Source organism: Acipenser ruthenus, chromosome 18 (assembly GCF_902713425.1).
Source record: "Acipenser ruthenus chromosome 18, fAciRut3.2 maternal haplotype, whole genome shotgun sequence".
Taxonomy (NCBI): domain Eukaryota; kingdom Metazoa; phylum Chordata; class Actinopteri; order Acipenseriformes; family Acipenseridae; genus Acipenser; species Acipenser ruthenus.
In genome coordinates, this window is record NC_081206.1 from 31,479,417 (window position 1) to 31,503,768 (window position 24,352).

The following is a 24,352-nucleotide window of genomic DNA, read 5'->3' on the forward strand; positions in this document are numbered from 1 at the left end:
TGTTGAGGAGTCAGATATTGGGCATGCCCCTTGTGAGACTTCTTGGAATATTTTGCATGTATTTGAAAGTCATGTTGCAAGTCAGGGTTTAATGTACAGTTTGTGGGTCACTGTTGTCCTGCAGTAGTTCCAGCTGTTGGGCAGGATGGGAAACGGCATTCTGGATGCAGATCACATGAGAGGAATGCGTTTCCTTCCCTTTCCACTTCAGCCTGGTAACACAGCTATCTGAAATCCAGAATTGAGAAGATCAATGTGCGTCTCCTTCCCTTTCCACTTCAGCCTGGTAACACAGCTAGCTTTTGCTGTCAGTTCTGCCTTGTCTTATAATTTGCTGTGGGTCTGTTGGAGAGTGCATTTTCACTGTTTAAAATGAAACTTTAACATTCAAGAAGTTACTTTGTTTTTTTGTACATGCGTGCCACCTGTAAACGACTTCAGTTTTCAGGAAATCCTTGAACATGTTTAGATGTGCTAAATATTGAACACTGATATGGTAAACACATCAAAAATCTTTGTTTTCAATGCAGCTGCCGTCCCAAGCGCTTAGCACAGGGTTTCAAGTTTGATCTAAAGAGACTGAAAGCGCAGTCCTGCAGAGTGATCTGAAGAGCAGAGCTCCCGGCCGCAGAACAAACAGGCCGACCACTGCATGCTAGAGAATGAGCTATAGATTGATTTAAAAAAAAACAAAAAACACCTTCACAGAAACAGAACCACTGTAATTACAACATCTGTCCACTAGATGGCACCAAACTTTATGCTACCCCCAAAAATACAAATAAAACAGGACAGGAATAATGTCTGTTTTCTCGCTCTCTCTGTTCTCTGTACGTGATATTGTGTATATCTGGTTGCTGGGGAGGTCTAAGTGGTTTGTGCTGGGACTCTTTGTGCTACAGTTTGCAGTAGTGATTAGGGTTGAGCGAGGCTAGGAGACAGTTTCTTATGTTCTGACAGGACTGTCCTCTGTTTGTATCTCAGTGATTTCAGTTCCCAGGTTTCCTCGAACCATGATCCAAGCAGCGGACTCTGATTCCAGGTCCACATCGCACAATGTAATAATGGGTTTCACTGGCTGGCTCTGTTGGTAGAGCAGCGGACTCTGATTCCAGGTCCACATCACACAATGTAATAATGGGTTTCACTGGCTGGCTCTGTTGGTAGAGCAGCAGACACTGATTCCCAGGGCAGTCGCTTCAAGCCCCATGTTAGGGGCGTGTGTTTTCCTTTCATTTTCAGACTTTGCCCTTTTTGATACTGTGTTCTACAACGTGGGGCAAGGTGTCAGTGCTTTTCATACAAGTAATAATAGAAAGAGGTTGACATGAGATCATGTGTGCTATGGCAGCTTCTCACATGGAGCTGAGTGGTGCTGTGTGATCATTTACCAACCTGCTGTGCCGTTCACCTGGCAGGTCTGGGTTCAAATCCTGTTCGTTGCTTCCTTTTATTTTCAAATAGGTGGTTTATCTCCTATAAAGTTAATGAAAAAGCAAGCTCTTCCATGGCAGTGAGATGGCACAGTGCGCTAATTCACTAGCATGCTGTGCTGTCCCCCAGGAGAGTAAAGGAGAGGAGGAGGAGGAGGAGGAGGGGTGTTGCTGCCTGAGAAAAGAGGAAGGAGGCAAACAATGCTTTGTCTCCTCCAAGTCTCTTTTAAATCTTCTTGGTGTGTGCATTCAATTGAATTAAGAATGAGTGTATAGGACTGAGAAGAAGTCATTTGTATTGGTTACACCACGATGGTTGAAATGTTATAGGCGACATATTCAAGCTCAGGGTGCAAAACAGGAATTCATTTTTGTTGTTCACATGCTGTTTTGGTGCTACCAATACCATTTGCCATTCTTATTCCCGTCTGTATTTGCATTTTGTTTCTCTTGTTTGAGAAGAATGCACAGGAAATGTAAAGCCTGTGTTAAGATGCTATCCGCGCTGAGTGCGCTGCAGGCAGCAGGCTGGGGAAGTTAGGTCGCACTTCCTCTTGGTGTTTGATCTTTGAAACTGCACCGGAACCTCAGCGAGGCAGATCCACTGACACAGGTGTAGAGAACAGGCTGGCCAGCTTCCGGAGTGCAGGCGTGTGGGGGTGCGCTTCTTACTGATTAGAAACGCAGTGAAAAAGGGGTTATGATCGTGCATCGCAACACCTGGCCAGGGTGTTCCAGTGAGACATCCAAACATCAAGAAGAATACAATGACGTCCTCCAGTGTCCCAGGGGTCCTGGTAAAAGACTGCAATAACAACATCTCACCACCTGGGGGCACAGTGTGCTCTGCAACAAGAGATGAATGAAATAAAGGATAAAAAACATGGATAGCAGCTGTGATTCAGTTTTATTGCACATGCACTAAGACTGGTTGACTTGGAGTGAGTCGCACCCACACAGCTGTGTTGTGATTGGCCTATTGACAAGCCAATCCCAGGCCAGGCTTTACACTCCTTCAATTTTTTTTTTGTCTTTCCCTCTCTCTCCCTCTCACCGAGGCAGTAGAAAAGTGGATTATGCGTTTTTATTTTGATTACACACTCTCTCTGTTTCTCTCTCTCTCTCTCTCTCTCTCTCTCTCTCTCTCTCTCCTTTCTTCAGCTAGTGCTTCTGCATAGGAAATCGGTCATTCACCATCACCATGGCAACACAAAGGAGCAATCAATTTTTCCAGGATATACTGGTGCAGTATTGAAAAACAACAAACACAGGAAACAAATACAAATAAAAAGAGAGCAAATGCCATTACTGGGGGTGTTTGTGGTCTCCTCTCCTAAATGAATCTCTTTGCTGTAAACCTTGTCTGCTGGGTGCCCAGTAAAGACCAGTAAAGAGAGAGGCACTTGTGTGTCTGTGTATGTGGGGCTCTTTGTGTGCAAAATACACTAGCTGCTGGTCTTTTGTTCCTATCATTTTTTTTTTTGGGTGGGGGGGGGGGGGGGTAATCTTCTGTGGTTAGCCGACCTGAAGATTAAACCTCTTGATTCCTGCAGCTCAGGTCGGAGCAAAGGGGATCGGGGAGAGCTGGGATCTCCGCAGAAACAGAGACGGAGGGAAACCCCACTGAGACCAAGCAGGCTGCAGAGGGAGAGAGGGAGAGCAGAGCCCTGATAGAGAGAGGGAAGAAAAAAACAAGAGGGAAGTCATCAAGCCTCGCTGGAAACAACAGTGCTGTAGAAGCAGAGCAGAGAGAGAGAGAGAGAGAGAGGAGGACAAAGAATTGAGGTCGTTTGCCTCTCCGTAGAAGAGGCTGCAGAGGCTACTGTGTGAGGCAACAGCTGAGCAAACCAGAAAGAAAAGACTATTGTGTAGAAGCTGTAGACGAGTCAAGTGCATACTGCAGAGGTAGGGTTAGACTGGAGCCACGAGAGAGGCTGAGGCTGTAGAGCAGAGAGAGAGAGACAGGGGGAGGTGGGGAGGCAGGATACAGCTCAGCGGAGGAGGGGGTGGGGGGGGGGGGTGTGGTCTTGTGCTGTTTCCGCAGCTTGACTGTTGCTGACTGAATAAAGGGCAGGCTGGGTGGAGACTGATCTGAGCTCGGAGCTGCCTGCTTGCACAACTTCTGAGAGCACCAGTGCCCACTCCAGCCCAGCCAGCGATCGAGCAGAGACACAGCCAGTGTGAGTGCGGGTGAGAGAGCAGGCAGGAGCACAGGACAGCAGCTCTGAGGACAGCAGCTAAGAAAAAGGTAAGAAATACATTTTTAAAAAAAACCCAAATGAACAGAACGCAGCGCACATCTGGCCGTGCGTCTGGTTTAGCCTTGTTCTAGACGATATTTGTTTCCACTTATTGTTTTTCTCGTGGTTCTGTCTGTTTTTATTTTTTTATATCCCAGCATCCTCCCTCCGTACACAATGTAGAATATAGAATCTAGAATCCAATCCATACTGGTGGGGGCTCCTCCTACTATAATGTCTAGTCGATCACTCTCTGTCTCTCTTCCAGTGTAGCTCTTGCTGTTTCTCTGTGTTGTTCTGAACACATCATTGCTTGCTTTTCCTGTTCTGTTTCGTGGCCATCTAGAATATAATCCGGAATGGGATTCACACTGGTGTTGACCATGTGGTATATTAGCCCATTGCAAACCGGTTACAGAAATGCATGCTTTTTATATTTGTGATGGAGATCAGATTAGTCATTGTGTGTGTGTGTGTCTCCTCTCTCTCATTATCAGTGACACTGTGTGTGCGTGTGTCCTCTCTCTCATTATCAGTGACACACTGTGACTGTGTGTGTGTGTGTGTGTGTGTCTCCTCTCTCTCATTATCAGTGACACACTGTGACTGTGTGTGTGTGTGTGTGTGTCTCCTCTCTCTCATTATCAGTGACACACTGTGACTGTGTGTGTGTGTGTGTGTGCGTGTGTCCTCTCTCTCATTATCAGTGACACAGTGTGACTGTGTGTGTGTGTGTGTGTGTGTGTGTCTCCTCTCTCTCATTATCAGTGACACACTGTGACTGTGTGTGTGTGTGTGTGTGTGTGTGTCTCCTCTCTCTCATTATCAGTGACACACTGTGACTGTGTGTGTGTGTGTGTGTGTGTGTGTGTCTCCTCTCTCTCATTATCAGTGACACAGTGTGACTGTGTGTGTGTGTGTGTCTCCTCTCTCTCATTATCAGTGACACACTGTGACTGTGTGTGTGTGTGTGTCTCCTCTCTCTCATTATCAGTGACACACTGTGACTGTGTGTGTGTGTGTGTGTTTGTGTGAAGTAGTAGCAGCTGCTAGTGGTATCTTGCTTGGTGGGTAGAGAATGAAGGGAATGGTAGAGGAATGGAAAACCCAGCAATCCCTTTTCTTTTTCTTTCTTCTATGTCGTTGTGCAGTATATTTGTAAGAGGCGATGCAGTGCCTCATTTATTTGTATGTGTATTTTATTATGTGTATTCATTTGAGAATTTCTTTCGTCACGTCACATTCTGCTGTATTATCAAAATCCTGATCAAGGAGAAATAAGCCCAATATTAACCTGGGAAACCTCATGTAGATTTGATGTACAGCACAGGGGTGTCTGCAGCACATAGCCCACTGATACTAATAGAGCAGAACCCAGTCCCAGCACACAGCACACAGCATGAACGAACGCAGGCTTGTGTTTCTGTGTTTTTATTAATTGAGCTGTGCATGCCGGGGCGTGTGCAGCGTTGTTTCTGTGTTTTTATTAATTGAGCTGTGCATGCCGGGGCGTGTGCAGCGTTGTTTCTGTGTTTTTATTAATTGAGCTGTGCATGCCGGGGCGTGTGCAGCGTTGTTTCAGTAAAGCACGGTTATTTCTTGCACAGATGTTTGCGGTTTATCTTGCTGTGCTACTGCTTGTGTGAAGTCCCTGCGTGCATGCTTGTGCAGCTAATGGAGATGAGAGAACACAGGGCATACACACGACTCAGTGTTATCTCAGAAGGAACACAGAAGCTGAAACACATCACCACCCTTTCCACATCACACCATGTCCATTATCAACACAGCAATGGTTCTGTACATGGGCTGCTTTATTGGAATGGGTCATTGGTATCGCACTGACATGCCAATATGACCTTGCACCATTTCAGAACAGCTGTGCAAAATGTGTAGCCCTGGCTGGTAATGCTGCGGTCTGCTAATGATTCAGGGGATGATTGCAATCAGGAAATGTCCAGTTCCCATAAGGCTGCTTGGGTGTTTCAATGTAGTTTTTGTAATGAGCGTGCAGCACTAAGAGCTGTGTGCACTTTGCTCAGAATTGCGGTACAGTTTCAGTTTATTTGAGCTGGGCTGTGCATCTCTGCTTAACACAAAAACCACACCGTGCTTTTTGAAACTAATTTTCAGTTCTTGTTTTGCAAAGTTCAGCTTTAAAAACCTGCCCTAGTTTTCTGCTCAGGTGTTGGAATGAATGTTACGGGTTGCTGGGAGCTCAGGTCCAGATTGTTGCAGGTCTGGGGAGGGGGTTGCTGGGAGCTCTGGTATAATATTTGAATCGTGTTTGGGAGGCTCTGGTATAATATTTGAATCGTGTTTGAGAGGCTCTGGTATAATATTTGAATCGTGTTTGGGAGGCTCTTGTATAATATTTGAATCGTGTTTGGGAGGCTCTTGTATAATATTTGAATCGTGTTTGGGAGGCTCTTGTATAATATTTGAATCGTGTTTGGGAGGCTCTTGTATAATATTTGAATCGTGTTTGAGAGGCTCTGGTATAATATTTGAATCGTGTTTGGGAGGCTCTTGTATAATATTTGAATCGTGTTTGGGAGGCTCTTGTATAATATTTGAATCGTGTTTGAGAGGCTCTTGTATAATATTTGAATCGTGTTTGGGAGGCTCTTGTATAATATTTGAATCGTGTTTGGGAGGCTCTTGTATAATATTTGAATCGTGTTTGAGAGGCTCTTGTATAATATTTGAATCGTGTTTGGGAGGCTCTTGTATAATATTTGAATCGTGTTTGGGAGGCTCTTGTATAATATTTGAATCGTGTTTGGGAGGCTCTTGTATAATATTTGAATCGTGTTTGAGAGGCTCTTGTATAATATTTGAATCGTGTTTGGGAGGCTCTTGTATAATATTTGAATCGTGTTTGAGAGGCTCTTGTATAATATTTGAATCGTGTTTGAGAGGCTCTTGTATAATATTTGAATCGTGTTTGGGAGGCTCTTGTATAATATTTGAATCGTGTTTGGGAGGCTCTTGTATAATATTTGAATCGTGTTTGAGAGGCTCTGGTATAATATTTGAATCGTGTTTGAGAGGCTCTTGTATAATATTTGAATCGTGTTTGGGAGGCTCTTGTATAATATTTGAATCGTGTTTGGGAGGCTCTTGTATACGCGGGCGTTCCTGGATGATTACTGATTGATCTGCTCACAACTGTTTGTACTCCTTCGTAAAAAGTGGTGTTGTCTGGGTGTGATTGAAGCCAATGAACTGACTTCCCCTGCTTCAGATAGCCACGGCCATGTCCTTTCAAACAATGTTTTGCTTCAATCTGTCTGTCTGTCCGGCCATCCATTTATCCTGTCCGTGTTTAATTAATAACGTCAATATTAATTAAACAGCTGCTGCCGCTCGTCCCTGGTCTGCAGGGCAACGTTTTCTTTTTCTCAAGTGGGCAGCCTGATTAAACTTTTTAAATAAATGAATGAGAACACCCCCGCTCAATCCCTCCCTCTGCGCTCCCCGCTCCCCCCACCTCTCTACTGCTGTGCTGGTAATTTAAAGAGGGAGGGCACACCCTGCCATCTGTCCCAGACTCAGGGAATTATAATTCAATGAGCTCCTCCAGCTCCAGCTCTCTTCAAAGACACTCTGAACCGCTGAGACACTCCGGGACCCAAACCTGCTTCCGATTCCTCCCCCCTGAAACAGCGCTGTGGGACCCTGAGCCCTCGGAGCTAGCAGTGGATAAGCACCCCGCCTGGTATTCTCTGCACATCACTAGTCTGTTCTATCGGAAATCATGTGCAATGAGACTTTGTAACTCTGCCAGCCCCTCCTACTCTACATGTACAGAGGCAGAGAGGAGGCGGGGCATTAGAGAGGAGGCGGGGCAGCAGAGAGGAAGTCTGTTCAGTCCTGGCATTTAGGATTCTCCAGACAAGCTCAAAGCAAATCCAGGTCAGATTTAGAGAGAAATGCTTTATAACTTATTGGCTCAACAGAGCCACTCAGAATGACACTGCTTTCGTAACCTGGGTACCCAGACCACAGCCTCGTTTGAATGATTTAGACCCCAGTCTGAGGAAGCTGAGAGCCACTGGACTGACAGCGCAGTGTACTGGTTTCTTTTACCCCACAGAGAAGTGCTTCAAAGGCACTGGATGTGACGGAGGCTTTGTTACTGTACAGTAGTTGTGAGGTCCCAGGACAGTGCGGAGAGGTCTCTGTTTGTCTCAGCATTGCGGAGGGTTGTAGTGACTCTATAGCCAATAGCAGGTGTAGGGATGTGGAGAGGCCAATGAATCCCAAAGTGTCTATTGAATCTGTGGCTGTAATGGTCCATTGTGTGCAAACAGGGCAAGAAACCGCTCACTTCTCTGCTAATCCCCATTGTTCACAACCCCGGGACGTTTCCCAACAGCGCTGAAAAGAAAGAGGCTATTCTTCCTGTTCTCTGGGCTTCGTTGTGCTGGGGCTGCGTGTGCATTTCACTGTGCTATGGTTTTAGCATAATCCATATTAATATAGATGTGTTCACATGTTTCCTTGAATAAATGTATGAATTGGAAACAAGCCCCCCGATGACTTCACTCTAACCCGACCCGGACCGATATGCTGACTGTTCATAAAACAGACACATGAACAGCTACGCGTTGTGAGGATGGACAGTGGTGCTGCCTCTGCCTGGTAGCGATTAGCACTGGTACTGGCTCTGTGGTGTAGGACAGATCGTCATGCCTTAATGCCATAATAGAAGCACAATAACGCTTTTGAGAAAAATGAACTGGCATTGCTTCAGCACAATAGTATCTGGAAAAGAACAAGGCACACACACACAGGAAGGTAGCTGCAGTTGCAGCATTGTGCCACCAGCAGCGCTGTATGCTGTGCTACAATCCTGTTTGTGATACAGTGTTACAGGGGGGTGGTGATAACACTTTCCAGGTGGTACTGCCTGTGGAAAGGCTTTTAAAAACTCCTCTTGACGGCCTGCCTAACTCTCCCGAGACTGTAGCCAGTGTATCTGAGTAAACATGATGCTGTGTTTAAATTGCAAGAGAGCAGCACTCAACCGCTGAGTGCAGGTGTGTGAGTTTAACATTCGACAGTGTTAATGGCCTGTCTGCCTGTCTGCCTGTCTGCCTGCCTGCCTGCCTGTCTGTCTGTCTGTCTGTCTGTCTCTCTGCCTGCCTGCCTGTCTGCCTGCCTGCCTGGCTGCCTGTTCGCTCTCTGTTTTGATTGTCCTGACCTCATTGTGTTTCTGTTGAGTTCAGCTCTGGTGTGACGTATTGCTGTCTTCCAGGAGACCTTCAGAGATGCAGGTTCTCTTCCTGGTTAAACTATAAGAAGTGTGTTTGTCGGTGTTCATCTGTTTTAGTGGTGGAGATTCGCCTTTCCCTGTGAGAATTGGGTGTGAATGACCGGAGGGGCTACAAACAAACAAACAATAAAGCACTCCTGGATTAGGTTGTCTGTCAGAATAACAACAAATCTCAAAACGACGGCTGCAATCCAAGCAATTTCCACACCTAGATTCCTGATTCTGTTCCCGGTGGGACCGGCCGGGCGGATGGATTAATTCACACCCTCAATTCAATGTGAAGATGAGAAGTAATTCATTAGAGGATGTGAAATGAGGCAGCTTGTGCAGTGTGTGTGTGTGAGTGTCTGAGAACACTGAGAACGCTCGGCAGGACTCCTTTTTACTGAGAGAAAGGATGTTGCGATGTGCTGAATTCTGCAGAAAAGAGAAGTGAGAACAGGGGATAGTGGAACAGCGGATAGTGAAATACAGAGGGGAGCTCTAGCTTTGTATGAACCCATCTGCACAGCGCATAGTGAAATACAGAGGGGAGCTCTAGCTTTGTATGAACCCATCTGCACAGCGCATAGTGAAATACAGAGGGGAGCTCTAGCTTTGTATGAACCCATCTGCACAGCGCATAGTGAAATACAGAGAGGAGCTCTAGCTTTGTATGAACCCATCTGCACAGCGCATAGTGAAATACAGAGGGGAGCTCTAGCTTTGTATGAACCCATCTGCACAGCGCATAGTGAAATACAGAGGGGAGCTCTAGCTTTGTATGAACCCATCTGCACAGCGCATAGTGAAATACAGAGGGGAGCTCTAGCTTTGTATGAACCCATCTGCACAGCGCATAGTGAAATACAGAGGGGAGCTCTAGCTTTGTATGAACCCATCTGCACAGCGCATAGTGAAATACAGAGGGGAGCTCTAGCTTTGTATGAACCCATCTGCACAGCGCATAGTGAAATACAGAGGGGAGCTCTAGCTTTGTATGAACCCATCTGCACAGCGCATAGTGAAATACAGAGGGGAGCTCTAGCTTTGTATGAACCCATCTGCACAGCGCATAGTGAAATACAGAGAGGAGCTCTAGCTTTGTATGAACCCATCTGCACAGCGCATAGTGAAATACAGAGGGGAGCTCTAGCTTTGTATGAACCCATCTGCACAGCGCATAGTGAAATACAGAGGGGAGCTCTAGCTTTGTATGAACCCATCTGCACAGCGCATAGTGAAATACAGAGGGGAGCTCTAGCTTTGTATGAACCCATCTGCACAGCGCATAGTGAAATACAGAGAGGAGCTCTAGCTTTGTATGAACCCATCTGCACAGCGCATAGTGAAATACAGAGAGGAGCTCTAGCTTTGTATGAACCCATCTGCACAGCGCATAGTGAAATACAGAGAGGAGCTCTAGCTTTGTATGAACCCATCTGCACAGCGCACAGTGAAATACAGAGAGGAGCTCTAGCTTTGTATGAACCCATCTGCACAGCGCACAGTGAAATACAGAGGGGAGCTCTAGCTTTGTATGAACCCATCTGCACAGCGCATAGTGAAATACAGAGAGGAGCTCTAGCTTTGTATGAACCCATCTGCACAGCGCATAGTGAAATACAGAGAGGAGCTCTAGCTTTGTATGAACCCATCTGCACAGCGCATAGTGAAATACAGAGGGGAGCTCTAGCTTTGTATGAACCCATCTGCACAGCGCATAGTGAAATACAGAGGGGAGCTCTAGCTTTGTATGAACCCATCTGCACAGCGCATAGTGAAATACAGAGGGGAGCTCTAGCTTTGTATGAACCCATCTGCACAGCGCATAGTGAAATACAGAGGGGAGCTCTAGCTTTGTATGAACCCATCTGCACAGCGCATAGTGAAATACAGAGGGGAGCTCTAGCTTTGTATGAACCCATCTGCACAGCGCATAGTGAAATACAGAGGGGAGCTCTAGCTTTGTATGAACCCATCTGCACAGCGCATAGTGAAATACAGAGGGGAGCTCTAGCTTTGTATGAACCCATCTGCACAGCGCATAGTGAAATACAGAGAGGAGCTCTAGCTTTGTATGAACCCATCTGCACAGCGCATAGTGAAATACAGAGAGGAGCTCTAGCTTTGTATGAACCCATCTGCACAGCGCATAGTGAAATACAGAGGGGAGCTCTAGCTTTGTATGAACCCATCTGCACAGCGCATAGTGAAATACAGAGGGGAGCTCTAGCTTTGTATGAACCCATCTGCACAGCGCATAGTGAAATACAGAGGGGAGCTCTAGCTTTGTATGAACCCATCTGCACAGCGCATAGTGAAATACAGAGGGGAGCTCTAGCTTTGTATGAACCCATCTGCACAGCGCATAGTGAAATACAGAGGGGAGCTCTAGCTTTGTATGAACCCATCTGCACAGCGCATAGTGAAATACAGAGGGGAGCTCTAGCTTTGTATGAACCCATCTGCACAGCGCATAGTGAAATACAGAGGGGAGCTCTAGCTTTGTATGAACCCATCTGCACAGCGCATAGTGAAATACAGAGGGGAGCTCTAGCTTTGTATGAACCCATCTGCACAGCGCATAGTGAAATACAGAGGGGAGCTCTAGCTTTGTATTTTGCAAGGTTATTGAAGTGAAGGGTTTACAGCTCTCGACAGGAGTCATGCTTACATCAGGTTAATAAACTGGTCCTATTAGGTAATAGTTCTTCCAGTCTTACACACGCAGAATAAACCCCGCAGCCTCAGCCCCAGAGGGGCAGTGTGAGTGCTGCAGAGTGCTGTAGGCTGGGAAGCAATGCAGATTATTACATGAATATTCCACACCTGCTTTGGACTGGTAAAGAGCCCTGGGAACAGGAGTTATCTTATCTGTGAAATCAAGTGTGTGTGTTTCGGGTCCCTTCTAAAAGCTTCCCATGGTATTTTTGCACGGTATTTTTGCAGTTTTACCTGGCTTGTCCCATGGTTATACTGTGCATTTAGCACAGGCTATCCTGGTCTGCCATGTCAATTAATACGCTAATAATCCACTCCTTTAATAATTGTTAACATGTGTGGACCATGTTGGTTTGTTCACCCCAGTGATTTCAGTTGTGGTTATATTCCAGCAGTCAGTCAAAGGGAAGTAGTAATCGTGTTTCTGGAGTGTTTACGGTCTCCTTGTGGAGATTCAGATTCTTCTGGGTGTCCTGTAACTTTCTGTATGGGACTCAAAAGACATGATGTCAGAGATGGATTTGGGCCGCACCCCTTCACAGTGATCAGGGGAGTCTGGAAGGCAGATGTGATGGATTGCAAATGCAAGCCCCGCTTAGCTGCTGCTTCCACCACAACTGAAAACAGCTCATCTTCTTAAAAGGAAATAAAAACTGATGATGTGCAAAAATACATAGGCATGCGATTTAACTTGGAATGACAGTTTCTAGTTGTTTCTAGTTCTTCTGGGTTTATTTATTTTTTGTTTTGCAGCATTGGCAGATTCTGTTTCCTGTTTAGAATAAGCGCTGGTGGTGCAAAGCACTAGAGAACGAAAAACCCAACCCTAAAAACAAACTTGGATTTGCGAGCAGCAATAGGTTTTAAAAGGGTTATAATTGTTTGAATTATTTACGTTTTCATCATAATATTGGGTGTTTCTCTTTTTGAAGATAACATTAATAATTCAGGCTTTTGTCCCGACACTCTCACTTAACACAAGCCAGTATTGCAAAGATGCAATCATGCAATCATGCAATGATGCAATGATGCAATGATGTAATGATGTAATCATGCAATGATGTAAAGATGCTAGTATCAGTCAATGGGTGCTGCTGCTCCCTGTCTGTACGCCTCCTCTATATATAGGTCACCCTGGACAGCCTGCAGGTGCAGTGCGATCAGTAAATACAGACCAGAGAAAGCAGAAGTGCAGGGTGTCAATCAAGCGAAGCTCAGAACTAGAGGGTGCAAAGTTCTATCAGGGCTGCATGGTGTGCTATAAACACAGTGCGCTCCAGAACTTTGTACTCGCATTGCGGTTCATTCTCCACACCAGAGCAGGGCTGCACTTCAACAGCAGCAGCAGCAGCTACACTTCATTCTGTCCTTTTTGTTTTTAGTGACATGCATATTAGAGACTAGAAACGTTTTATCAGTACGGCTTTATTTTATCAAGAACAGCCTTGGTAAGCTGGCACCGGGATAACATTACAATATGTGAATATCTCTTCATGGGAATAAGATTTAGGGCAAGAAATGCCCCACCTGTCCCATGTTACTGTTGATCGTATTAAGGATGCTTGATGCAGGATGCTTCTTTATCTTTGGGTAAAAGGTGCGTTTATCTCCTTCACCCTGTAAGATTCCTACAAGCCCCTGACTCCTATCATAAACGTACAGGAAATGGTTCATATTTCCACAGGATTGCTATAGGATTCGTGTTTGTGTTTTCCACGCTAGTCTCACCCCTATGCTTTGAAAGCTCCGAGCTGGGCTTGCCTGTGTCTCGTCGTTCCGCTGTGCTCGTTAACCCAGAGAAGGGTCAGGGCTTGGTCAGCAGGGTCATTCTGAGTGCTTCAGTGGAGGAGGCTTCATGAAACTGAGATGAAACGAGCCTCTACGAAGACGCACATCTGTACATAAACGAATGACCTCGCCTTTAGGGAAGTAAAAAGACAATCCCATGTCACGATGCTTGTATGCGGTGCTGTGGTTTGCTGACTTTGCGGTGCAGTTTGCTTCTGGGCTATGTCAGTGGTGCTGGAAGATGTTTAAAACAACAGCGACAGCTTGCCTTTGTTAGTATTAGAGGACATAAAAGAGAACAGCAGAAAAAAAACCGCGTGGGTGGATAATCAGCTGGAAAACAGGAGCATTGTTTGGTGTTAGGAAGCGAGGTGAATCTAATCAGCTCTGACAGGAGAGCCATCCTGACTCCCGCTAACAGGCATATCACTGGCTGCCCTCAGCACAACTCAGCAGGACCCCACCAGAAGCCAGCGGGGCCGAATTGAAAGTGCGAGACAGGCAGGCAGACAGGGCAGAGGCACACCCAGGGGTCTTTGTGCTCTGTGTCCCCCTCTGAGACGCTGTAATGGTGTGAGCGAGCCAAGCCGAGCCCACTCTGATCACTCTCGGCAGGCAGGCAGGCAGGGGGTTTGAGGGAACAGGCTTGCACGTTAATATTTAAACAGCCGGCAGGGTCTGATCTCTACAAAGCGCGCTGTTTGGGAGGAAGTGTCCCGTCGGGTGCAAGAACAGGAATATCTGTCGATGAATTTTCATTAGTATTCCTATCTCCCTTAAAGAAGTCTACCACAGTAAAAACACTGCGTCATTGTTTGCCGTGGTCAGCGTTTGTAAGGGGAATGTTACACCACTGAGTGTTTCAGTGGGTTGATGACAGGACCCCACCTTGCACTTGAGCTCTTTACTGGATCGACACTAGAGAAGTGTGTTGGGTAGGGCTGCCACTGCCACCTGCCCCGTTTACCTGCATCCTCCTGGTTTTGAGGAAGCTGTCCTGGGATTTCAATATGCCTTCCTGGGACAATAAAAGATACTGGTTCTGTCTCATATTTTGAGCTTTTTGAATGGTTACAAAAATCCCCAATATCTTACAGTATAACATTAACACATGATCATGTATGCATTTAAACTTAATGGACCCTTTTCATTTTAACCACTTGATGGTATCTATGGAGTGATATTTGTGTTTTTGTTTATTGTACGCTAGCAGATGAACTGATAATGTGTTGATGTTATTTTGTTAAAACAATAAAGTATTGATATTAAAAAAAGAAAATTAAACAGAATATTACATCCCTAGTCTATAACGATGCTCATCCTCTCCTCTCTCCCCTCCCCTCCCCTCCCCCCTCCCCCCTCCCCTCCCCCCTCCCCTCCAGGTTTGGTGAGGACGCTGAACTAGCATCTCAATGGCCAGTAACAACACTGCCAGCATCGCGCAGGCCCGCAAACTGGTGGAGCAGCTCAAGATGGAGGCCAACATCGACAGGATAAAGGTGAGGGGTGAGGGGGGAGGGGAGGGGCAGCCTTCTCTTGAACTAAACCAAACCACAACAGCCTCCTCCACTCTCCCCTTCCCCTGCTCTGTCGCTCTTGCAGTTTGGATGCAGGTCTTAAGCTTAACAAAAGATTCAGGTGACCGTGACACTGACCTTTGCTCCCTGGCTCAAGGAAGTGTGCAGCTGCAGTGCTTGCAGAAATCAAACCGATTCTGTCACTCTGCTCTGTGCCAGTGCTTTCCCAGTGCTTTTGTTCTACAGGCTGATGTAGAATCTTGACTCGTAACTGCTTCGGAATTAAAGAACAGTGCCCTCTAGTGTTCCCTCACCGGCACTGTGGCACCCAGTCTGCATCCACACAGACGATTTCAACCTTCCCTTCCCTTTACTGTGGTGTTTCAGGATAGCTCTGCGCTGTCTCACAGGGAGACATATGCATTGTTCTCTATACCTCTTTATAGCTGTCTCTGTCTAGCACTGAGCATGCTTGGATAATCCATGCTGTAGGTCTGAACTTCATGACTCAAGAACAATGATGCAAGCCTTTCTACACTGTAGTCCTTATTCCAGGGGTGTCCAATCCCGGTCCTGGAGGCTCAAGATTCCACTCCAGGTTTAACAGGTACAGTGAGATAATGAACTACGTCAGGGTCTGGATGGAGGTTTCATTGGTTCAGTTAAACCATTTAGAACAGGGTTGGAACAAAGACCAGGAGTGGAAGAGCCAACTTTGGCTACCCCTTCTAAACGATACAAAGTTAAAAGGTGGCCAAGTCTTGTGATTTTACTCAAGAGGAATCTGAAATGTCTGCGCAGCTCCTAAACTGTAACCCAGTTGGCCCTTCCAGTCCTGGTCTTTGTTCCAACCCTGTTCTAAATGGTTTAACTGAACCAATGAAACCTCCATCCAGACCCTGAAGTAGCTCATTATCTCACTGTACCTGTTAAACCAGGAGTGGAATCATGAGCCTCCAGGACCGGGATGGGACACCCCTGTCCTAAAGTGCACAGCAATAGCGCATGGTTTGTGTTTCAGGTGTCTAAAGCAGCGGCTGATCTGATGTCGTACTGCGAGGCTCATGCCAAGGAGGACCCGCTGCTGTCGCCCGTCCCAGCCTCCGAAAACCCCTTCAGAGAGAAGAAGTTCTTCTGCGCCATCCTGTGAGGGAGGCTGGCAGGGGAGGAGGAGCCGGCGGGCGCTGGGCTCTCTCAACACACACACTTGTATAGCCCATGGTGTGGCAGGGGCGCCTTTCCCAGTCCACGCGCACAGAAACAAAAAATCTATTTAAAAAAGAGTGTGGAGGCTGCAGAGATGTGCATGTTTTACAGACAGGCTTCTGTTGATGAAGATCCAAACTTCAGATCGGGGAGTCTTCAGAGCGCACAGCGCAGCAGCCCGACACTGACTGATACACAGAGATGTAAAAACAAACCATTCTGTGGTTCTTTCCAAATCTGATTGATTTGCTTAATGAAGATTAGTGCCTGGAGGCTGTATGGACCGGTATCATTATTTTGTATGTTTTTTGTTTCTTTCTTTAGTTCAATGGTAAATTCACGAGACGGTCGCTTTCCAAGGCAATTATTGATTATTCGGTTCTGTGCACTTTTTTTGTGATTGTTTGTTTTTCATTAGGTTAGCTAAATGCCTTTTAGGAAAGAATGTAAAAAGTTTTGAAAGCTCGAGAAATGAAAGGTGTTTACCGCAATGTATTTAACAGAAGAAGTGCAGTGCAGTGTGAATTTGTTTTGTAACGATACTAATCGCTCTTTTTAACCTTCGTATATGATAGCTAGGGAGTAAACCCTGTGTCGTGCTCAGTGTTATGAATGTGGTGATGATGATGATGATGATGAACACAGTAATACTGCATGGAAATGGGCAAAGCTGACAAATGTACCCTTTTCAACTTGTATTATTTTTTATTTTTTTAATTCCCATAGTTCAACCCAAGCAGACAGATCAGGAAAATCATTCATTTTCTTTTCTGCTGTAAAAACTTTACCAAATACCCAGCTGGGCAGAGACTCATTCTAGCCAGCAAGTCTCATTCTAGCCAGCCCTCTAGGTTTTGTGTGTTTCTTTCTGCCTGTCTGCCCTGTTTTTTATTGTCAGGATTTGTTTCACGTGGTACAAAGAGAAAGCTGCAGCTAATTTCCTGCTCAACCTGAACCTTGTTTTTCTTTTTATTAAAATGTAAATTGACCCGAAACAAACAGCTACAGCCGCATTTCAGTGAATAGCTTCAACCAGTGGAGTTCGTCCCACGCCTGCTCAGAGAACAACTTCTTAATGCCATTTCGACAGTGAAGTTTCAGGGGAAAGGACAGCCAATACTCAACCCCCAACCCCAATACTCAACCCCCAACCCCAATACTCAACCCCAACCTCAATACTCAACACCCAACCCCAATACTCAACCCCCAACCCCAACCTCAACACCCAACCCCAACCCCAATACTCAACACCCAACCCCAACCCCAATACTCAACCCCAACCCCAACCCCAATACTCAACCCCCAACCCCAATACTCAACCCCCGACCTCAACCTCCAACCCCAACCCCAATACTCAACCCCAACCTCAATACCCAACCCCAACCCCAGCAACTCTTCTCTTTCCCAGTGAACCAATCGACCAGTCGCCTAGAATCATAGACCACAACCCCAACCCCAACCCCAACCCTAACCCTGCTAGAGCACGTGTACTGCTGTGCCAGTAACAGCCCTCCTGCAGGGCACGCCACATGTTGAAATCTGTTGTTGGGGTGTTTTGGTTTGGGGGGGGGGGACTTTTTAATCCAGCTTTCCATTGGAGTCTCTGAATGATGCTTAGCTGACGTTCATAACGCCATACCATGTGAACAATGTACTGGGTTTAAATCCACTTTTGCATCTGTTTAAAATAAATAAATAAATAAAAACACACACTGTTGTCCAAGATCTTTCTTTTTGTATTGTAATCAGCGCTGATCGAAAACGCTTCATGACAAAGTGAACTGAAGCCGCTGCGGAGGCTGTGTGGATGGTAGAGAGCTAATGAATGAATAATGCAGCTCTGCATGTGTTACAAAGGATGCTACACAGCAGCGTGCACCTTTCCTAGAACACCTCCACATCTGTCATTTCTATCCTTTACACGCCTACCTGCATGAAGACCTCAGGGTGGGAGGATCTCAGTGAATCTGAGATATAGTGGTTTGATTTCACATGCACAACAAATTAAAACAACAGAAGCAACAGGATGATCTAATAAACGGGCACACTACAAACAAGTGATGCATTAGTAATGTGCCATTCAAAGTGCATTCTTCCTGAGTAATAATCTGCAACAGATTGGTACAACACAGAAACGTCACGACATCTTTGAGCAAATACAATGGAATGCTTCTCTGGGTTCGTGCAATACATACCATGCAATGAATCCATGCACGCTATTATTTTTTAAACACTTTAATAATGATTATATAAGCAGATAAACTCACCTGTAAATGTTCCCCGCTCGTTTGGAGTTTCGAATAGCGGTATTCGGTGACGTCAGTTTTATTCTGTTCTTCGCCGTCATGAAGAGGCAGGGCTTGAATACGTTAAGAGGGGCGGGGCTTATAGAACGACTGAAAAACTGATCCTGAATCAGCGGTTGTGGGGGAACAATCTATCAAGGAAGTTCCAACCAATCAACGAGCGCTAGCATAGCAAAACGTCACAGAAACGCATCCCTAGATTACACATTGGTTGCGTTCTGTTACCCAGAGCTGGCTGCGCCGGCTGCTGTCTTTCTGACGTCACACGCAGTTTCTAGAGAAACGCCGTCTCGAAACCTTGCAGCGCAGCGCAGTGACGCGCTTGAAAACACAACGCAGGATTCCCTGATAACACTTTGGAATGCACTATGACTTCAAAGTTATGACTTTAAGGCTGTGACATTATTATTTATTGATTTTATTTTACTTTAGTATTTCTTGCCATGATAACACACTCATTTATGTAGTATTTACTTTAAGGTAATAAATAAACACAATTGTCTAGGGATTTTTTTTTAAAATTATTATTATTATTTTACATTTCATTTTGCATCTCACTTTTTTACACAGATAATTGTGGGAGTCTAGAACCAACTCCCCAGTAACGTTGTTTAAGCTGACACCCTGGGATCCTTCAAGAAGCAGGAGAGATTCAGGAACAATAAACCACTAACAACCGAGCGAGCAAGATGGGCCGAATGGCCTCCTCTCGATGTAACCTTTCTTATGTTTTTATGTTCTTATGATAAGATGTCGTTCGCCTCCACTAACAAGGGGCAGCAGTAGTTTTAGTGGGTATTTGCTCGTGATCTCTGCCTCGTCCCTGTGGCAGTAACGTTTCAAAGCTGCCCTGGGCTGTGCAGAATCTGCACAGATCTCTGTGGGTGGAGTTGAGTGACGTCACGCAGCAGCCCTGGAAGAACGCGCATCTCCGCGAGTCTGAGCTGTAAGAACACGACCAATCATCTCTACGGTTACATTACATGAAAACCACGCCCACCGAACTCTTTCACTGACGCCGGTCCAAATACCGCGCTGTTCGGTTGGCTGGCTGTACCGTCAATCACAGGGAGCGTGGCGTGAGCTGGTAATAACGTGGCCCGCCTCTCGGATGTGTGTGAGGCGAGGAGGACTGAAACATTAGCGATTTTAAACCAACGCGGTGCAAGATCTCCACAGCAGGTCTGAAGATGTTTCGCAGGAAGCTCGCTGCTCTGGATTATCACAACCCCGCTGGGTTTAACTGCAAAGGTAATCTTATGAGCGGAGCGGTGTGGATTCCAATGAGCCAGCCTGGGAAACATAACACGCAGGCCCACGGAGTCGAGTCACACGGTGCAGGAGTGGAGTCACATGGTGCAGGAGTGGAGCGGTCAGCGAAGTGGGGAAGTGTCCGTGGTCAGCTCAGGGTTTTTGTGTGCCTGTTATACCCGGCGTGTCCTGTCCACACCCACTGCAGACGTGTCTGCGTACAGTCGTTAACACGAACACAAACTGCGGCTTCAAAGGCGCAGAGCCCAATACGAGATTATATATATATATATATATATATATATAAATTACAGACACACACACACAAAATGTTTAAGTGATTAAAAAGTATATTTCAGTTGCGTTGAAAGCGAAAAGGAAACAGTGCAGTAAACTAACAAAAAAAAGTCTGCTTTGAGAGCCAGTTCATTATTTATTTATTTATTTATTTATCTTTTTCTAAATGTTTTTTTTATTAATGATTCCAGCTGGAAGTTTTAGTTTTATGATAAATGCTTATGATAAAGTACTGTATTTATTCCCTGTGCAGAGCAGGAGAAGCTGCAGTGCCTCTCTCCGACCCCCAGAGGGCAGCAAACCGCACTGACTTTAGCTCACCTGTGTTCCCTTTGACCTGCCTTTCAGACGAGACAGAGTTCAGGAACTTCATAGTCTGGCTCGAGGATCAGAAGATCAGACACTACAAGATTGAAGACCGGGGGAATCTGAGGAACATACACAGCCCTGAGTGGCCAAAACACTTTGAGAGGGTGAGGGAGAGCGTTGGAAAACATGAGAGTGTGCAGCTCCACTGGGCTGGGATGCATGCTGAGCCAGTCTGCCTGTGTGTGAGTGAGAGTGTGCAGCTCCACTGGGCTGAGATGTATGCTGAGCCAGTCTGCCTGTGTGTGAGTGAGAGTGTGCAGCTCCACTGGGCTGGGATGTATGCTGAGCCAGTCTGCCTGTGTGTGAGTGAGAGTGTGCAGCTCCACTGGGCTGGGATGCATGCTGAGCCAGTCTGCCTGTGTGTGAGTGAGAGTGTGCAGCTCCACTGGGCTGGGATGCATGCTGAGCCAGTCTGCCTGTGTGTGAGTGAGAGTGTGCAGCTCCACTGGGCTGGGATGCATGCTGAGCCAGTCTGCCTGTGTGTGAGTGAGAGTGTGCAGCTCCACTGGGCTGGGATGCATGCTGAGCCAGTCTGCCTGTGTGTGAGTGAGAGTGTGCAGCTCCACTGGGCTGGAATGCATGCTGATCGTGTTGCGCTCCTCAGTACAGTACTGGTAGGATCCCCTAGTCGCTCCCTCCTCCCCTTTTGTTTTCCAGTACCTGCAGGATGTTGCCAGCCCCTTCACTGTGCTGGAGCGGCAGGAGGCTGTGGACTGGCTGCTGAGCCTCGCAGTGCGCTTTGAGTATGGAGACAATGGTACGGTATCGCCTCTTCTCTCCCTCTGCCCAGTGTAAGAGCTGCTTAGTGGTTTCTTGCCAGTTCTGTAACAGTTTTTCCATTTTACAAAACAAATGGTGCAAAATGATCACAGAGGTGAATGCTTTATGAATATGGCTCCTTCTGTCTTACAGCTCTACCCACTGTACCATTATAGCTGCATACTGTACAGTGCTGCAGGGCCCCTTCCATTCTTACTCAAGCACAGAGGTGGCGATTATGTGCCAGATATCGTTCACTGTTCATCCTGATTGCCTCCTCTGGTCCCACCTAGTTTTGTGCCTCTGCCTAGGTGTCAATATTGCTTTTTAAACAGTTTTTTTGTTGTTGCTACAAAGCCGGCAGTACTGTACATTAGTTATTTCCTGGAGATCTAATCTGTGCGTTTGCTTTCCAAACAGCGGACAAATACAAGAACTGCCAGCCTCACGCAGCCGTCGATAACACTCGGACCCAGTCGGACCCACTCATCCACCTGGACAGTGAGTGCACTCCTTACTGGCCTTCAAGCGTTCAGAAGCATGCGTTAAGAAAAACATCGCATCGCTCAGCCTCACTTGTGTGCTTTCTTTGTCTTCCAGTCAATAACCCTGATTTTAAGGCAGGTGTGTTGGCTCTAGCCAATCTCCTTCAGATCCAACGCCATGACGACTACCTGGTAATGCTGAAGGTGAGTGGTGTGTGTGTGTCAAACTACATCGGACCCAGTACTCGGAGTTAAGACGGGAGGTCTCAGTGGGAAAGCACACCGCATTTCATGCCTGGAGAATGAGTGACGGGTGAATGGGTGTTACTGTTGACTTTATTTTTTAAAGTATGTTCTCCATGCTGTCTGGTTGCAGGCTATTCGAATTCTGGTTCAGGAACGCTTGACTCAAGAAGCCATAGCAAAGGCAGGCAGGTCCAAAGAGGTAAGAGAGGGTTTGGAGGCGTTCTGCAATGCGTGGTCTACTGGCACAATGTACATTTTGGGCAATAAGAATTTTAGACAGTATATTTTGTCAGTATTGAAGTATCCCTAAAAACAAGTGGCTGATGCAGTCCTGGGGAGTTCCCAGTGCTGTGAAATGCTCTCAGAAATCCAGCTGTGGCTTTCCAGCAGAGTATAGGCTGATCATATCCTAGTGTCTCCGTGCATTTGCAAACTTAAATAACATGTTAAAATGAGGCATCATCAGTCGTATAACTATTCCTCATGATGATAATGCAGGGACAGAGGTCATGCACGTTGTGTGTAGTCTGTTTGCTTGGCTGAGGGACCTGTTTTGTATGATGATGTTTTTTTTTCTTTTGAAGGGTTTGCCGGTCGCCCTGGAAAAGCACCTGCTTGGCTTCGATACAGGAGGTAAGCTGCAGAGTGTGGAGCAAATCTTCAGAAGATGTGCAGAGTTTACATCACTGGCCACTGTGGGGCGCTACAGCCTTGCTGATTTGTTGCATAATCAGTATCTCCATTGCAAATCTGTATTTTATATATATTAATGAAAATAATTTACACGTGATCACTAGCCCTGATTATTTTTATGAATAGGTGGTTGTTGCAATCCAGGGTGATTCCTCAGTGCCGTAAAAAACTAAAAGAATAAAAAATCTAGCTGTAGCTTTATCCCAGCAGGGTGTACTAGAGATAGATCAAATCCACCCAATAGAATTTTTTTAATTAATTTCATAGAAAATTGCAGCTCCCATTCAGATTGGAGAGGGAGGTTTAGCAACACTCCCATCGTGATTCTCCAACTGAATGAACAGGAATTAAAAACAAAACAGTGAACCGTGAGAGCCAGCTGTTTCCAGAAGTGTGACAGCTGGAATTAAAACGAGGCAGGCTGTTAGTGTCACAGAAATAGTTATCAGAAGTTTATCCGGTTACTGACGACGCCCTCTCCCTCCGTACCGTACTGCGACAATTGTTTCATGAAACTTAAAAAAAGCAATTAAAAAAAAAAAAATGACTCGGAGACTGTTATATTTTTATTTCCGGAGAAAGGCAAGCTGTCAACGACAGCCTGGAGTTTGAGAAGTTACCTGGACTGAAATCTTGCCCTTGGCATTTAGCTTCTAGTGTGCTGTAGTAACATGTGTAGCCCCCGGGGGAAATCCCTTCCCCCGAGCCCTGCCTCTGTCTATATGCTATGTAACAGAAATATCGAGATGTGTTTTTCTGTTTGATGGGTAGTGTTGCAGAGCAGGCCCCATAATCACTGTCAGATTTGAGCAGGGTCTGTTCTGGTCCCGTGTTCACTGTGGACGATGGTGCCAGCCCTCCCAGGGTTAAAGTGACTTCCTTCCAGTCGCTCGCAGACACAACAGCTGCTGCAGAGGAAACAGGCACCCGCTTCAAACAGCAAACGCATCCTCTCCAGCAATTAACCGTTTACTGTTGCTCTGCGCTCCACTCCCGAGGTGATCCCCTCACTGCAGCGTCCCTGCTGCTGTCTCTTTTCATTGCATGTGGTGGGGTTCCCTGTGCTGTTAGTTTGTTTGTGTGTTTTGCTTGATCAGATTGCTTTTTAATGACCTCTTGGTGGCTCAGTGTGAAAGTGCTCAGTCAGTGTAGACAGGCAGCTGTTGCTCCACACAGGTGACAGTGCTGTATACGGGGAATGCACTGGTGTGGAAGCTGTCTGCTAACTGACTGCCAAGGCCTTAGCCCCCTCCGTGAACGCAGTCTTCAAAGCAACAATAAATATTTTAGGCATTCAAGTCTGAACCAGGCAGACTGTGATTCACGAGAACACAAAGCCGTGTTGCAGTCAGGGAGGGACGTTGTCTTTGACTCTTCGCTCCCTGTGATTCACACAGACGCCACTCTGAACGAGGCGGCCGCGATCCTGCGCTTGCTGCACATCGAGGAGCTGAGAGACCTGCAGACCCGGATCAACGAGGCCATCGTGGCCGTGCAGGCCATCATCGCCGACCCCAAGACTGACCACCGGCTGGGCAAAGTGGGCAGATGAGGGCTCGTGACTCCGCTCCGCTTCACTCACTCTCTGCTTTTTTTGTTGGAATTTGCATTTCATGATCTTGTTCCTTTTTTTTTTTTTCTTGTTCAAGAAAGCCGGCTTCCAGCACAAATATAATGTTGTTTGCATTGGACTATGATTTAAGTATTTAATTTATGTTAAGTGAAACCTGATCTGGAAGGTGAATCAGCCGGAGGGTTAAATAAAATAAATAAACGAG

The 24,352-nt window shown here is 46.3% G+C and overlaps 2 protein-coding genes across 2 annotated transcripts; both read left to right on the top strand.

Annotated features, from left to right (window-relative positions):
• Window positions 1-3,477: 3,477 nt before the first annotated feature.
• On the top strand, window positions 3,478-17,878 carry LOC117416553 (guanine nucleotide-binding protein G(I)/G(S)/G(O) subunit gamma-2). The gene is made up of 3 exons (XM_034027701.3): window positions 3,478-3,681; window positions 14,828-14,944; window positions 15,984-17,878. Exons 2-3 carry the CDS (start codon window positions 14,858-14,860, stop codon window positions 16,110-16,112), a joined length of 216 nt encoding a protein of 71 aa, XP_033883592.1. The 5' UTR covers window positions 3,478-3,681; window positions 14,828-14,857; the 3' UTR covers window positions 16,113-17,878.
• A 1,650-nt stretch (window positions 17,879-19,528) lies between these two features.
• On the top strand, window positions 19,529-24,352 carry LOC117973914 (RNA transcription, translation and transport factor protein-like). The gene is made up of 8 exons (XM_034927511.2): window positions 19,529-19,725; window positions 20,371-20,495; window positions 21,049-21,148; window positions 21,571-21,651; window positions 21,751-21,839; window positions 22,012-22,080; window positions 22,466-22,514; window positions 23,972-24,352. Exons 1-8 carry the CDS (start codon window positions 19,665-19,667, stop codon window positions 24,124-24,126), a joined length of 729 nt encoding a protein of 242 aa, XP_034783402.2. The 5' UTR covers window positions 19,529-19,664; the 3' UTR covers window positions 24,127-24,352.